Source organism: Phyllopteryx taeniolatus, chromosome 21 (assembly GCF_024500385.1).
Source record: "Phyllopteryx taeniolatus isolate TA_2022b chromosome 21, UOR_Ptae_1.2, whole genome shotgun sequence".
In the NCBI taxonomy this organism is placed as follows: domain Eukaryota; kingdom Metazoa; phylum Chordata; class Actinopteri; order Syngnathiformes; family Syngnathidae; genus Phyllopteryx; species Phyllopteryx taeniolatus.
In genome coordinates this window covers 14,782,804-14,799,371 of record NC_084522.1, presented here as the reverse complement: position 1 = coordinate 14,799,371, position 16,568 = coordinate 14,782,804, and the positions used below count along the sequence as shown (strand labels likewise).

Sequence of the window (16,568 nt, the reverse complement as noted above, 5' to 3'; positions counted from 1 at the left end):
GGTGGTTGTGAAAAAAAAAAGATATTGGCTGGCTGTTTAATTTACTATAGTCTAACATGTAATTGGTAATAAATCATTTCCTGTTTGTAAGCTGATTAAATCAAGTAGAATTCGCACAAAATGTAGTTGACTTAACATTGAATAGATTTTTTTCACACTGAAATGACCCGAGGTAATCACGTTTCTATGCTGGGAGGTCCTCACAAGTGCTGGAAGACTTGACAAATGTGCCATTTGCAGTTGCAGCCTTGCTTGGTTTTGGTCTTTGCTCTAAAACTAAGTTACCTTCCAGAAGTAAAACGCGGTACACTTTCAAAGCTCTGCAGAAGTGGAATTAGACGGGAACAAACTGTCCACAAAAGTTCTTAAAACAAGGGCACAATTTCCAAGTGAGAAAGAATCATGTCACCATGTTTTTTTTTCACCGTCAAATCTGATACAAATTTATTTATTTAAATGTATGCAAAATTCGGTTTTATAGGGTTTTTTTTTTTATAATTGTAACTGCTAGTTTGAATATTATTGCATGCAAAACAATAATATTTCAATATCTCCTGTTTTTTCTGTGTTATGTTTATCCTTGACACCAAACGTGTTGTTTCGTTCGCGAATGTTTCGTTCAAAAGAAGGAATCTTTTTAGTGAACGTACTGAACTGAATCAGTTTATGAAATTATTCAATCTTTGAGCACCGTTAGCGAGTCGACAGGGAGCGGAAACGGAACTGCTGAAGGAATGACCAATGAGCAGCCAACGTGCAGGCAGGGGCGGGACTTCACTCAAATGTAAATTACGAATAAATGTAGACATGTACACATACATTTCATCCCTTCTGTGTCTCTAACATGGTTATTAAAAAAAAAAATTCATAGTAATAATACATTAAACTTATATAGCGCTTCTCGAGACACTCAAAGACCCATCCATCCATTTTCTACCGCTTATCCGAGGTCGGGTCGCGGGGGCATTAGCTTTAGCAGGGACGGCCAGGCTTCCCTCTCCCCAGCCACTTCATCCAGCTCTTCCGGGGGGATCTTGAGGCGTTCCCCGGCCAGCCGAAAGACGTAGTCCTGGGTCGTCCCCGGGGTCTCCTCCCGATGGGACGTGCCCGGAACACCTCACCGGGGAGGCGTCCGGGAGGCATCCGAATCAGATGCCCTAGCCACCTCATCTGGCTCCTCTCGATGTGGAGGAGCAGTGACTCTACTCTGAGATCCTCCCGGATGACCGAGCTTCTCATCCTATCTTTAAGTAAGAGCCCGGATACCCTGCGGAGGAAACTCATTTCAGCCGCTTGTATCCGGGATCTTGTTCGAGTCCGACTTACTGCCGGATATGCGGACCAAACTCTGACTCCGTTCGTACAGGGACTGAACAGCCCGTATCAGGGGGTTCGGTACCCTATACTCCTGAAGCACCCTCCACAGGACTCCCCGAGGGACACGGTCGAAAGCCTTCTCCAAGTCCACAAAAGACATGCAGACTGGTTGGGCGAATTCCCATGCACCCTCGAGGACCCTGCCGAGGGTGTAGAGCTGGTCCACTGTTTTACGGCCAGGACGAAAACCACACAGCTCCTCCTTGGTCTGAGATTTGACTTCCCGACAGACCCTCCTCTCCAGCACCTCTGATTAGACCTTACCAGGGAGGCTGAGGAGTGTGATCCCCCTGTAGTTGGAACACACCCTCTGGTCCCCCTTCTTAAAAAGGGGGACCACCACCCCAGTCTGCCAATCCAGATGCACTGTCCCCGATGTCCACGTGATGTTGCAGAGGCGTGTCAACCAGGACAGCCCCACAACATCCAGAGCCTTTAGGAACTCCGGGCAAATCTCATCCACCCCCGGGCCTTGCCACCGAGGAGCTTTTTAACCACCTCGGTGACCTCAACCCCAGAGATAGGAGAGCCCGCCTCAGAGAACCCAGACTCTTCTTCCACATGGGAAGGCGTATCGGTGGAAATGAGGAAGTCTTCGAAGTATTCTCCCCACCGACTCACAACGTCCTGAGTCAAGGTCAGCTGCACCCCATCCCCACTATACACAGTGTTGATGGTGCACTGCTTCCCCCTCCTGAGGCGCCGGATTGTGGACCAGAATTTCCTCGAAGCCGTCCGGAAGTCTTTCTCCGTGACCTCACCGAACTCCTCCCAAGTTTTTGCTTCAGCGACCACCAAAGCTGCATTCCGCTTGGCTAGCCGGTACCCATCAGCTGCCTCAGGAGTCCCACAGCCCAAAAAGGCCCGATAGGACTCCTTCTTCAGCTTGACGGCATCCCTCACCGTTGGTGTCCACCAATGGGTTCGGGGATTGCCCTCTCGTCCACCGGGGTGAACCCCAACGTACAGGCGTCGAGCTGGGGGAAATAAGTATACCCACACCTGCTCGGAGCCTCTCACCGTGGGCAACTCCAGAGTGGAAGAGAGTCCAACCCCTCTCAAGAGGACTGGTACCAGAGCCCAAGCTGTGTGTGGAGGCGAGTCCGACTATATCTAGTCGTAACTTCTCGACCTCACACACCAGCTCGGCCTCCTTCCCTGCCAGAGAGGTGACATTCCACGTACCTCGAGCTAGCTTCTGTAGCGGGGATCGGATCGCCAAGGTCCCTGCCTTTGGCCACCGCCCAGCTCGCACTGCACCCGAACCTTATGGCCCCTCTCACAGCTGGTGAGCCCATGGGAAGGGGGACTCACGTTACCCTTTTGGGCTGTGCCCGGCCGGGCCCCATGGGTGCAGGCCCGGCCACCTGGTGCTCGCCTTCGAGCCCCACCTCCAGGCCTGGCTCGAGAGGGGGGCCCCGGTGACCCGCGTCCGGGCAAGGGAAAACAGAGTCCATCGTTTGTCGTCATCATAAAGGGTCTTTGAGCCGTGCTTTGTCTGGTCTCTCACTTAGGACCTGTTTGTTATGGGTGACCCTGCCAGGGGCATAAAGCGCCAGACAACTTAGCTCCTAGGATCACTGGGACACACAAACCCCTCCACCACGATAAGGTGACGGCTCAAGGAGGGGACACTCAAAGACGCTTTACATTAATCAGATGACAATAAGAGTATGGTGGGTGAGCAGGAAAGCCGGGTGCCGGCGTCAATGACCCTGTCCACCGCGATGGAATGCAGACAAGTCTCGCCGTCCGCAGAGACTTGTCTGTGTGGATGTAAAGTTGTAAGATGTAAAGGATATCCATGTTCACGAGTCATGACCAAAGCCGGGTGTTTGAGAGCTTGCTGAGAGAGAGATAGTTCGGCGATAACTTCGCTCAAGTTTTTTGTATTAATCTCCCCGCCTGTCCTAGTTTTCAATACATGACAACAACAACGCATCGTCCTTGAAATAAGTCCGGTATCGGCCTGATACAGATACCCGGTATCAGTACTCGCCCCTCCCTAGTTCACCGTCATAATGGCCCTCTGAGGGAAACCATAACTACAATACGGCCCGTGACAAAAAATAAGTTTCGCACCTGTTTTAAGTTACATTGGCTGATCTTGGTCACAGAAATTAAAGGAATAACTGTGGAACAGTGGACGAGTGGTTAGCACACCCGCCTCACAGTTCTGAGGTCATGCAGGTTCAAATCCAGACTCCGTCCTTCCTGTGTGGAGTTTGCCTGTTCTCCTGATGGCTGTGTGGGCTTCCCCTGGATTCTCTGGTTTCTTCCCACACTCCCAAAACAGAATGGCAGGTTAATAGAAGACTCTTAGTTGTGCCTAAGTGTGAATTTGACCTGTGTTCGCTTTAATAGACCAAACCCATATAAACAAACTATACTACTCTGAATAAATGAGGTTTATTCAACCCAAGTAAATTAAGTTGGACCCAATTGTTTAGTCAATGTAATTCATGATGGTTAATTTATTTGAAATAAAACCCAAGTACATTAAGATACAGCAATATAATTCCTAACAATTAAAGAAAAAAACATTTAATTATGATGAAATTCTTTCCATGATTTTTGTAAGTTAATAGAAATAATCGTTTTTTTAATTTGTGTATTTCCAAAAATGTATCAGTGAGGGAATGGTTCTCATTTTTGGTTGTTGTTTATAATTGATATAATAGCTCAGTGTTAGAAATTCCTCTTTTGTGGTATAATTAAGGAAACAATCTTGTCTTTATGGTTAATACAAAAACCTAGTGACATGATATTAACAAAAAGAGACAGAAGGAGAAAGAAGAGGGAGAGAGAAGACAGAGAGCGAGGGGGAAATGGCCGACTGTCCTGCCGCTCTTTGCGAGCCCGCAACTGGAAAAGACCGATTATAAAGCAGGTCCGTCAGTCAGATTCAGTAAATTTCCATAATCTGGACATTCCCACCAGCTACCCAGCCAGCTGTGGTAGCCCGCTTGGGAATGTCTTAGCATAAGACAAACAAGACAAGTGACATCTAGACATCTCAGGGAAGTGACACCAGAGTTCATTCATTCATTGCCCATACGTCTTCTCCTCACTACGGTCGCGGGCGTGCTGGAGTCTGTCCCAGGTTACTCTGGGTAAGAGGCGGGGTGCACCCGGAACTAGTAGCCGGCCAATCGCAGGGCACATAGAAACAAACAACCATTGGCACGCACATTCACGCCTACGGGCAATTTCGAGTCTTCAATTAACCGACCATGCATGTTTTGGGGGACGGAACAATAAATCAACTCAGTTCGCAACATTTATAAAACTGGGTTTTGACAGCGGAAAAGTCAAGCCAACGCTAGCGAGCTCTTGGTATAAAAAATTGAGACGATGATGATAACGTGATTTTCTTCTTCTTCTTCTTCTTCTTCTTATTATTATTATTCCTATTTCACTATGTTATGAGATTATAACCCAAGCTCAGCCATGGGGAGATAAATTCCTTATACTGATGGAAATTATTCTGCCTATTGCAATATTGGATAAACATACAATGATCTTACTGTCAATGGAAGAGACCACCTGACAAGTACATGTACAACACATGCAAGTGGGCTGTATGTCTTGCTTTCATATTTAATATATCATGCAATACTTATATTTACTTTTTGTGTATGTGTGTACAGAGCCAATGAAGTATTAATATGAGTTACCAATGCAAATGACAACATATGCCTCCCCCTCTGTTTGCTAGTGGTATGACCCAGGAATGGCTCAACCTTCTCAAGTACACTTTTGTTTGCTGCACTTCATTGGTTCTTTTGAGAACATTTCTTATTAGGGTTAGAGCAGGGTTTGCTCCCGTTGACTGGAGAGAGCATAAATAACTAAAGAACTAAAGAATGGCTGTGCCTAACAAGGGAGAACTTACAGCATCTGAGAGGAAAATTTTGCAAGTCATTGACGCTGGTGAGTCGAACTTCAGTGTACCTCCATATCTGATATTCAATATCCTGTTATTCATAGTATCATGTCTGAGTACCAACATGTTTAGTCAATATTTATGGTTAATATCAAGTATATGCTATTTCACTGACTGTAATGTGTCAGTCACACAACTGTTGGAGTGGTCCTTTTATACAATACAACAATAATATATTTTTAGGTCATTTTAATTTACCATACAACTTTCAGTCCCTAAATGGAAACACACATGCAAGAAAATATGTTAGTGTGATGTGCTGCGCAAATGGCACTGCGCCCTTGAGCTGGGCACTTTGAAAGAAGCAGACCAGCATCTCTCCAACTATTGTTATTCATTGAATTTATTTTTTTTTTTTTTATATAGCTGTATTCAAACTGTGATGTTCTCGTTCCAAAGCTCAAGTCATTACAGAGGACATATTGCCAACCCAAAAATGAGAACATTTGGGGAATAAATATCTGGAGTAATAGGGTCAAACAGTATATGCTATACAACAGGGGTGTCAAACTCTTTTTTGTCACGGGCCGCATCGTAGTTATGACTTCCCTCATAGTTTTAAAATCAGAAGCCGATAAAAACATGTTTTTCGACGATAACATTTCTTTTCAAAGTGGGATTGGTAACAAAAAAAAATGCTTGCAAATATCTCAATGGTATTATAGCAGAACACAATGAGCAATTTTGATTTGTTTTCGCGGGCCACATAAAATAATGTGGCGGGCCGGATCTAGCCCCCGGGCCAGAGTTTGACAGTTTGAGTTTGACACCTGTGCTGTAGAGGAAGGGTTTGGTAACATAAAAATGCAATATCTCAACATTATATTTTATTATTATGACAATTTGGAATTTGGGTACAGATTTTAACAAAAATCACGGAAGTTTGACGAGCATGATTTGCTTTCGCGGGCCACACAAAATGATGTGGCGGGCCGCATCTGGCCCCCAGGCCTTGAGTTTGACACCATGCTATACAATATACATATATTTAATTCTGTCTTATTCCTAAATACTAATCAAAATTATCTGTCCAAATGTCTTGCCCTGTTACACTCACCATAACACAATAGTAGGAGTGGAGCAATGCATGTATTTATTTATGTTTTTCTCCCATGCACCTAACCTTCTCAGCTCCACCTGGATGTATGAGAAATGAATACATGTTACACTGTAGCTTCGTTGTTGCTACTGCCCAAAGAAATATTTATATTTATATTTTTGGTCTGCAGGTGATGTGCATGAAGCGGCCCAACTGCTTACGAGTGACGACGTTCGAGTCAACTGTTTGGACGAGGTATTGAAACAGATTAATAAATGTTCATGCCTCACAAGATGGCAAATAACATTTAATCAAATAAATATATATATATATATATATATATATATATATATACAGAGAGAGAACTAGAGAGAGAAAATCTAATTGGAAGCAATTGTAAAGGCGCACCATTGAATAGTAAATATCATCTACCAATGGGCACTCTGTGGCAAATTATTAATGATGAATTCTCTTTCCCAAGTTATGACCAACAGAACAGTTATTGCAGCGTAACATATGTTCTCCATTGTGATGGAGAACATATGGAGATGACTCACGAGAGGCAGATGTCGCCTTCAGAGCGTTTTTTTCATAATAGAATGGCACCACTACACAGGCTCCTTCAAACTGTCTGTCTGTCACAATCAGGTGACATATAGACAAAAAAAAAATAAATAAATAAGTGAAGGAAGTTGAATAACCAGAGTTATGGGAAACATAACTTTGCTTCATTTTTAAAACAATGTGCAAGGAACTGTTGTGTTTGTTAGCTCAGATAATAATCATCATTTAAAAAAAAAAAACAACCCAGAATTGAACCCACTCTTTTTTGTGTCTGTAATCTTGTTTCATTAAGTGTGGGATGACGCCACTGATGCACGCGGCCTATAAGGGCAAAGCCGACATGTGTCGCCTGCTGCTGCAGCATGGGGCTGATGTCAACTGCAACCAACATGAGTATGGATACACGGCTCTAATGTTTGCCGGCTTGTCAGGTGAAAAACAAAACACCCTCATTTGTCACTACCAAATGACTTCTTTTTCTTCACAGCCCAAACATGAATTCAGATTTCAAAATATTGGACTTTTTCAATGCAATGATGTCGTGGCATTTCTCTGCGATGTAATTAATCACTGCTCATGAGTATTTGCATAGTATTTATGGGTGCGGTGATCTACTGTATTAGCCGCAATGTAGTGCTCAATTCGTGTCTTTTTGGCATTTCAGTCCCCGTGCGGAAAATTTTGTTTCATAAAAGGAGAAAATAAATATAGCGGTCAGTAGTTTTTCAGTGTTTAGACAGGGACAATAGCGGAATTGTTTTTAAATGCGTCCATTTTAAGACCCATTTTTCAACAGTTTGTGTTTTCCAAAATTAAAGTTTTATGATTATTATTATTGTATTCATTTATTATTTGTACTTTATGTCAAGAATAGTTTGATGGGTCAATATGCATGAACATGGACAATACATTGGAGACTATCATGAGTTCATTTCATGAACAGGATATTGCCAATATCCTGTTCATGAAATGATAGCTTCACTCTGCAGGGAAGACGGACATCACGTCTATGATGCTGGACGCTGGGGCCGAAACGGATTCGGTGAATTCTGTGGGTCGCACTGCTGCTCAGATGGCAGCCTTTGTAGGTGAGACCGGCACAAGTTTGGAGTGTTCGGCGTCAAAGAGAAGATAAATGCATCAGTGTGCTTTCTATTGGCAGGCCAGCATGACTGTGTGACAGTCATCAACAACTTTTTTTCGCGAGCCAGGCTGGAGTACTACACGAGACCGCAGGGGCTAGAGAGGGAGCCCAAGCTACCGCCGGGGTTAGCAGGACCCTTGCACAAGATCATTATGACAGCCAACCTCAACCCAGTCAAGGTGAGGCCCGTTTATGCAAGAACAGCGGATTAGCGTCTTATCCATATTGGGTCGACAAATGTCCTAAAAGGACAACTCTTTCTCGGTTGCTGTCTGTACAGTATATACTGTATGTCACAAAAGTGAGATAGCAGCTCCACTGCTCGACATTTTATGGGGTTTTTACAGTCATTCAAGTTTACATTTCTACAACTTTATATTACTTTCCCAGTAACCTAGATGCCATTGTATTTGTATATTACCGTCAATAAATGTTACTGTGTAAATGGTACTGTAAACTTGAAGTGCAGCAACTTACTGGCAACAGTGCTACCAGTGAGTTTAACACAACGCAAAGGTTTTTGTTTCCCAGTAATTAACTTCAATTTAACAAAAAAAAAAAAAAACATCAACAAAAATCCCATGATGCAGTGGAAGCTGCATTTAATTACTGTAAAATCCCTTCCCAGTATTTTACTGTATGGTATGTGTAAGTCGAATTTACAAAAGTGTCAAACAATGTAGCCTTTCAACTGACTCAAATAGATGACATCATATCACGCTGATTTTAGCATCACTACGTTGGCTTCCAGTTTCTTAGTAGAATTGATTTGAAGATTTTACTGATCACTTTTAAAGCCCTTAAGGGCCTCGCTATATAACCGAACACGTAACGCCGTATGAGCCAGCCCCCAAGCCCAGATCCAGATGAGAGCCTTCTGCTTGTTCCAAAGTCGAGGCTTAAGACCAAAGACTCGATTTTGGAACAACCCGCCCGAGGAATTGCGACACACACAATTGGTGATGCCTTTTAAAGCACTTCTTAAAACTCACTTTTGGGTGATGTTGTCTTCTCCCCCCTTTTATTTACTTATGTATCTATTTTTGTTTTAGATCGTTTATGTATTTTGTTATTTTTTGCCATATATTTATTCCTTAAATAATTGTATTATTATTCATATGAATATTTGTATTTCAAAATGTATTTATGTACCTATTTTCACCATCTCACACGAGCCTTGCCGCTCTCAGTTGGGTCTGTTGGGTTCCTGCGTTTGATCAGTTTTATGTCCTAGAGCATATGACAGACAGTTGGCATTTTTTGGGAAAATCTTCCAATGAATGAGATTGTGGCTGGTGTTGCTCAACATACAGTACACGTACAAATGTTGATCTAACACTGTGATCTGCCAGATAGTCATGCTGGTGAGGGAGAACCCGGCTCTTGTGGACGTCGGAGCTCTGGAGAAGTGTTACCAGGTGATGGACCTGCTGTGCGAGCAGTGTGTGAAGCAGCAAGACATGAATGAGGTTCTCGCCATGAGGATGCATTACATCAGCTGTGTGCTACAGAAATGTGTGACCTTTCTACAGAAACGAGATGACCAGTTGGACGCGCTTGTGAAGAGGTGGGCGCTATCAAAAATGGTGTCTCTACAAAGATAATATAGCTCAGTGTATTCAAAACGCCTCTGATAAAGTGCAGATCTAGACCATAACAAATGACATCCGCAAGTAGAAGAGCCGGGTTAGGGTAAGCACAGTTCCTCTCACGTTCCAAAGACATGCATTGTAAGTTAAAAGAGGACTGGGATAGACTCTAGCTCACCTACGATCGTAGGACAAGCAGGACAGAAAATAAATGGAACGTTTGTGATTGTGTACCAAATGGTCTGCGGACCCTTCTTACGCAGTGCGAAGCTCACAATGGAGAAGATGACAAGATGCTTCGAACATCTAGTACAGCAAATCTGATCCTAATTAATACGATGTTTGCCATTTTCTACATATATCTCGCTGGACCGCAGCCTCCTAAGGGGCAGAGACAGTGACGGCTTCCCGCAGTACCAGGAGAAATTCATTCGAGACTGCATCAGGAAGTTCCCTTACTGTGAGCGCACACTGCTTCAGCAGCTGGTGAGGAGCATCGCGCCGGTGCAGACTGTAAATGGAGATTAGAGCAGAACGTTGAACATATTTGCACGTGCATACAAGATGAACAAGTCAAGATAATGTTAGAACTATTCGTGATCGGTGATATATTAAAAAGGAATCCTGTCGCCACGTTTATTCATTTCAATGCACATTTTCCACCCCCCCCCCAGGGCAACGACCCTACTGCGTACTCAGTGCTAACTCAGGCACTGACGGGTCAGATAGCGTTTGTGGATGCGGACTACTGTGCTACATGTGGAGAACGGGGAGCTGACAAGCGCTGCTCCCTCTGTAAATCTGTAAGTAAGGCTAAAATGTACAGGTAACAATATACTATACATACACTATAATATACAAATAATAGAATAAATAATAATGATATAATAATAATAATGCTCACATATCATATAGATTTTTGTTTGTATATGTTCAACAAAAAAAAAAACCTCGGGATGTTCATTTTCCAGAAAGCTGCACAGTTCAGCATTGTTGGTATAATTTTGAATATGAAATCCTCGTCACTCTTGCATGCATACCTAGGGAGGCCAAAGTCCTGGAATTTTCCTGGAAGTGGAAATTAACAATTGATGCAATATATACGGGAATAAACTGGACATTGACTAAAATGCTTTAATCTTGGTTTAGAATCATCTGATTTCATACAAATTAAGATTTCTACCCTGCACTGTGGATTTATTTTAAGGACGGGACAGGTGGAGGCAGTTCTTCCTAACAATACCGTATGACCACTTTGTTTCGTTATGGTAAAAAATATTAGGAACAGCTCTCTGTATGGTGCACTGTTATCTTACACCATAGCAACGCTAGAACCACAATGCTAAACATACTTTTCAACCAAAACACCGGAGATGATCATTATTCATTGTAAGAAAGACTTAAAAATGATGATAATAATAATTCAGTGATAACGGTTTCAGGCATGTTAGAAGCATCATACAACACACCGTTAAAAAAAAAGAAAGAAAAAAAAAGAACACAAGACAGAAGGAGATACTACATAGTAAATACGTAGTAAACAAAGAATAACAATGTAGAACATGCAGCATTTTGTGTTCTTTCTATTTGGCATGTGATTGTTTATTGCCAAAAAGGTTTGTTTAGGGAAAGCCATCTTTTTGTTTTTTCCTTCTATTCTTTCCAACGTGTGACTTTCCCTTGTTATTTTGTGTCTCGGAGGTGACTTACTGCAGTTTGCCATGCCAAAAGCTCCACTGGTTCACCCACAAAAAGATGTGCCGCGCTATGCAGGAGCAGAATGCAGACTTGGAAAGGGACGCCCCAAGGCTGAAAGAGCTGAAAGGTGTTCACTTGTTATATCACGCAAGAGAAACAATGACAACTTTGTCTTCGTTTCTCTCTCCCCTCAAAGAAACTTTGTTCTGTTCGACTCTGATTTTCAATCAGCAATTGTCATGCTAAGAAACCACAGCGGAAGCTTAAAAAAATTCCTCTGTGACACAGTAAAACTGTTCCGGCATAAAAAGGGATACAGATCTCACATATTACAGCATTTTCTGTTGTTTTTGCATGGAATTGTGATGTTTTGACAACATTTGTGTGTGTCTGAAAAAAAAATCCAGCTTTAATAAGTTGTTGTTGTAAACCTTGTAACCTTAAACGCAGTACAAGTAATAAATTCATCATCGCCTCGACTCCCTGTTAGATGATGAGAGTGACCTGGTGATGGAGACAGCCAACTTCCTTCAGGAATTGTGTCTGCGGGCCGAGGAGACGGTGGCTGCCGCCGGCGGGTGCCCTGCTGAGCTGCTTGGATGCCCATCTGCACCATCACGGGAACCATCCAGCTCCCAGGAATGAAGGCGGACCATCAGAGACATCGACAATATTCTTTTCCCCCACAAATGTTTGCAGAGCCATGTTGGAACGGAATCCGTGGCAGGAGGGTACTGTTTGTACATCTCAGACCAGTTTTTATGATTGCTAGCACTGCTTGTCTAACATGCTGAACCCCCCCCCCCCCAAAAAAAAAAAAATTTCATTTGCAACCACCAGGTGAAAAGAGATGCTTTATAGAATTTCAGCACAGGGTATTCTCAACCTTTCCCTCTTGAGTGTGCTAGAGAGCCAAATGTCAGATACAACTAGAAAAGCTAGGAACGCCTCATTGAGGGCTTTGGGGTAAGGTGCCACCATTAGCATTTCGCTATGTTAAAGGCCTGCCCCGATAGAAGAGAAAATGAATTTGTATTGTCATATTCTGCACGACATTACAAGATAAAACTATTATTTTTGGCCTGAAATGATGGGTTCCTATTCGCTGTGGTATGGTTAGAGTTAGTGTATGAATGTTACAACGCAATGCTTAAATTTCAGGTCGACAAACTCAGGTCTCTTACTTGATCCATCGATGTTCTGTGTGGTTGCAAGTAATCTATAAAAATGTCAATAATATATTGAGACATCTAGGCGATTCTCCTTTTTGTAGCTGCTCTGACCAGCCACATTATTAGGAGATCCAATTTAAGAATATAAACAATCTGCCTTTGCAAAGAAATAATAACATGTATAATCGAATATAGTATCATATTTGAAAGCAACCACAATACTAAACACATTATTGAATCTACCTAAAGCTACCTCCCATATCACCTTTTGATATGGTCATATTATATTGGATCTAGTAGAAAAACAGGAAAACTCTGTATTCGTCTGTATTCAGGAAAGGACAAGGCTTTGTAACAATGCAGATACGACTTCATCATTGAGAATTTATGATCATGTTTCACACTTAAATCTGTCAAAAGTAACAGCTGCAGCTTTAAATTATGTGAACTGAACAGTGTTGATTCGTGAGCCTATCGTGTCTGTGAAGTGCATTTTCATTTCATATTTGTTTTTTTCGTGCAATTTGCACACGCTGGTGACTGGTTACAGGGTGTGTGTGCCTTTTGTTTTGAATCAAATAAAGTTTCATGGTACAGATTACGCAATACACGATCAGGATTTTGGGGCTGAAAAAAACGATAACCGATCACCGATCCGATCACAAGATGGAGGAATGTGTGTATTTAAATGACCTGTTCATTTACTGTATGTACTTGTGTACTTAATTGCTCAAAAAAATTATATTTACAATAAATAATGTGTGTCTTTGTTCCTCTATTTATGCCAGTGAGGCATAGTGACAGACACAAATGAATGGTCTTCTATTAGATGGCAGGAAGTAAATACAGTAATTAATGTATCCACTTTTTGTGACATGTTTGTTTGTTGGTGTGCCGTGAGATTTTTCAATTGTAAAATATGTGCCTTGGCTCCATAAAGGTTGGAAATCACTGATCTAGTCACATCGTGTATTCTAATCACTCAGGTCAAGCCAACATTACAACATGACAGAAATAATGGGTGCTAACTTACTGTCATTAAATTACTTTATTTTTAATTAAATTACTTCACCCACACCGAAGCTTTAGAGCATGATTCGACATAACGGCAGAATGTTTACGTCCAACTGTTCGTGCTAGCAGGAGCTTGCTAGGCTACATAACGTTTTGTTGCCTGCTTGCGAGCCGTATCGTATTAAAAGTACGTGACCATACCTCAAGCAAGCCTTAAACGAACGTCCTCTCCTGTCCCGACCACCGGTGACCACCAACACATGTTTTCCACCATTTTGTTTTTATAATACAGTCGGCGCGAGCCACTCTTGTTGTCGTCGCCACGGTAATGAGTGTATCCGGTCGCATTTGAGTTGACAAGATAAAGCCCAATGATCGTAAAAAACGGGATGCGGGTTATCGGAATACAATATTTTATTGCAGTAGTCTGACATAGTGCAATCGTGAAAGAGCAAATTTGTCTTGTAGTCTGAGCCGGGCATTACGTGGTGTCTGTCTCAGACGTGTTGTCGGTTACACACCGCCGACATGTTTTATTTTTTTATTATATTTTTTTTAAATACATTTATTGGCCGCCAGATATTTACAGGTCTACGTCAAAAGACACGCGACAAGTCTAAAAATAAACTAGCTTTCGGATTCAAATATACTGTGCACGATGGCGACGTGGAGTAAATGTCTTTTGCAGTCATTTATCGGATCGGTGAATTATGACATTAAAGCCGATCAGCCGATCAGCATAAAATGCTAATTATCCGCCGATACCGATAAGGCCGATAAAAACAGTGTAAAGTCTATTACAGATGTAGTAACCTTAGACAAGATTATTTCCGTATATATACTTTTTGCGACTTTTTTGATGGATGGTCAGATATTTCTAATGTAAAATATGTGCCTTGGCGCTATAAAGGTTGGGACACACTGGGTTAAAGGAATAAGTTGATGTATTAATTTTCTATATGTAGTGTACTGACTAAAATGTGTTGAACTGTATTTGTTTGAATTGCTGTTGTGAAAACTAGTTAAAAGTTTGTTTGGTTCTTTGTGTGGATGGATACTGGGGTGTCCTGAGTTCCGAGGGGTCTGTGAACATTTCAGGGTTTTTTTTGTTTTAATGATTGATTGAAGGGGTGGTGCGTCCAATGGGATTGGGGGAAGGAGGTGGGTCGTGGGGAGGAAGAGCGGGAGAAGAAGAGTTTTTTTTGGGGGTCTGGACCTGGTTTTCTCGACGCGAACGGATTTACTGTTTCAACGCGAACGGATTTTTGACTGTTTCAACGCGAACGGATTTACTCTTTCAACGCCACGGGTCCTGCCTGCTGAACGCCACGGGTCCTGCCTGCTCAACGCCACCGGGCTGCCGCTTCGACGCTACGGGATCCAGTCGCTGTGCCTACTCAAGCGTTTTGAGGGCGCGTTCCTACGGCAATCGGTTTGGGTTTCTTTTCCCCAGTGTACTGAGGGTTCAACGGTTTTGTGAGTACTGCCAGTGAGGGCTACATGTGGGGGCTCGTCCGGGATTGTTATTGTTCACTAGTGTATTTGTGAGCAAAGAAAAAAATAAAAAATAAATAAAAAAAACTCAAAACAAAACATGGAGTCCGAACAAATAATCAAATGGTGTGACGACAAAGGTATTGATGTTAAGAATTCTATTGTGCTTAGTGGGGTTTCTCTTGATGTTACTGATGAGAACATTTATAAGGTACTTGATGAAGTTAAAATTTTTGGTCGCACTAAAATCAGAGGACGGTGTCTAACACGCACAAACAACAATCAGTCCGTATTAGTTGAGACCACAGATGACATGACTAAAACTGACTTACCTGAACAGTTGGTTGCTGGGGACCCGTCAGACTTGTGGGTAGTAAGTGTCCCTGATTTTCAGACTTTCCATGTGACTAGTGACAAAAGAGGTTTCCAATTCAAGCTAGTATCATTCTTAGCCAGTGAAGGAAAGACTTTAGATGATGTGACAGCTTTGCTTAAGACCACGCCTGCCCCACCCGCTGTTCCTGACTTGAACACAGAGCTTGTCAATGCCATCTCTTTGCTTGTGGAAAAATGTCAAGCACCGCCTATGGACGGAAAAGGCTATCGTAAACTTCGCTTCTTCTCTGGCATAAAGCCAACGCTACCTGGAGAAGAGGAGTATGACTCTTGGGAACAGACCACCCACCTGCTGGATGAGTGGCAATGTTCTGATGTTGTCAAGAAACAGAGAATCGCTGAAAGTCTCAAAGGGCCTGCAGCAGATATTGTCCGGGGTTTAAGAGTCACTAACCCCAGTGCCACTGCCAATGAGTATCTTAAGGCCCTAGAAACAGCTTTTGGGACCACAGATAGTGCCGCTGATCTCATGGTAAAGTTCCGTAACACATTCCAGCAAGAAACTGAGAAGTTGCCAGGATACTTACTCAGGTTAGACAAACTGCTGCATGCTGTTCATCGGAAAGGTGGGATCGACGTCACTGACATGAACAGGACACGCATCGACACTCATGATCTTGCTGCACTTCGTATAAGGATGACTTACAAGCTAAAACCCGCTCCAAGCTTCACAGAGCTCCTTCGTGAGGTAAGAGAAGAAGAGGGGATGGTTCTTGAAAGAGAAAGAGTGAAGAATGTTGTTTCTTCATCTGCGGTTAAGTGTGCAGGTTGTGCTACGGCGTCAGTGGTGTCAAAACAACCAGAGTCTGCACCATCAGTAGCTGTTGGAGTGGAGACCGACCATGCCATAGAGAGTCTGAAGAAGGAAATTCAGGGGCTTAAAAGTGATATTGCACGTCTGCTATCTGTCTCTGTCGCCACATCAGAAAGTCCACCACAGCATGCAATCCAGAATCACACTCAAAAAGCTGCTGTAAAATATGCAAGTGGGAAAGAGAGAACTCCCAGATTTCAATATGGTGCAGATGTTTTTTGCTACAAATGTGGTGAAGATGGTCATTTTCAGCGGGAGTGTGAAAACCCAGAGAATCTCCGAAAAGTAAATAAGCGTCTCCTGAAAGCAAAACAGCTGATG

The 16,568-nt window shown here is 42.7% G+C and overlaps 1 protein-coding gene across 1 annotated transcript; it reads left to right on the top strand.

Annotated features, from left to right (window-relative positions):
* Positions 1–5,174: 5,174 nt before the first annotated feature.
* On the top strand, positions 5,175–15,485 carry LOC133471458 (ankyrin repeat and MYND domain-containing protein 2-like). The gene is made up of 10 exons (XM_061761007.1): positions 5,175–5,310; positions 6,553–6,617; positions 7,219–7,357; positions 7,916–8,014; positions 8,089–8,249; positions 9,423–9,637; positions 10,037–10,145; positions 10,334–10,462; positions 11,361–11,484; positions 11,848–15,485. Exons 1-10 carry the CDS (start codon positions 5,244–5,246, stop codon positions 12,000–12,002), a joined length of 1,263 nt encoding a protein of 420 aa, XP_061616991.1. The 5' UTR covers positions 5,175–5,243; the 3' UTR covers positions 12,003–15,485.
* The last annotated feature ends 1,083 nt before the right edge of the window (positions 15,486–16,568 follow it).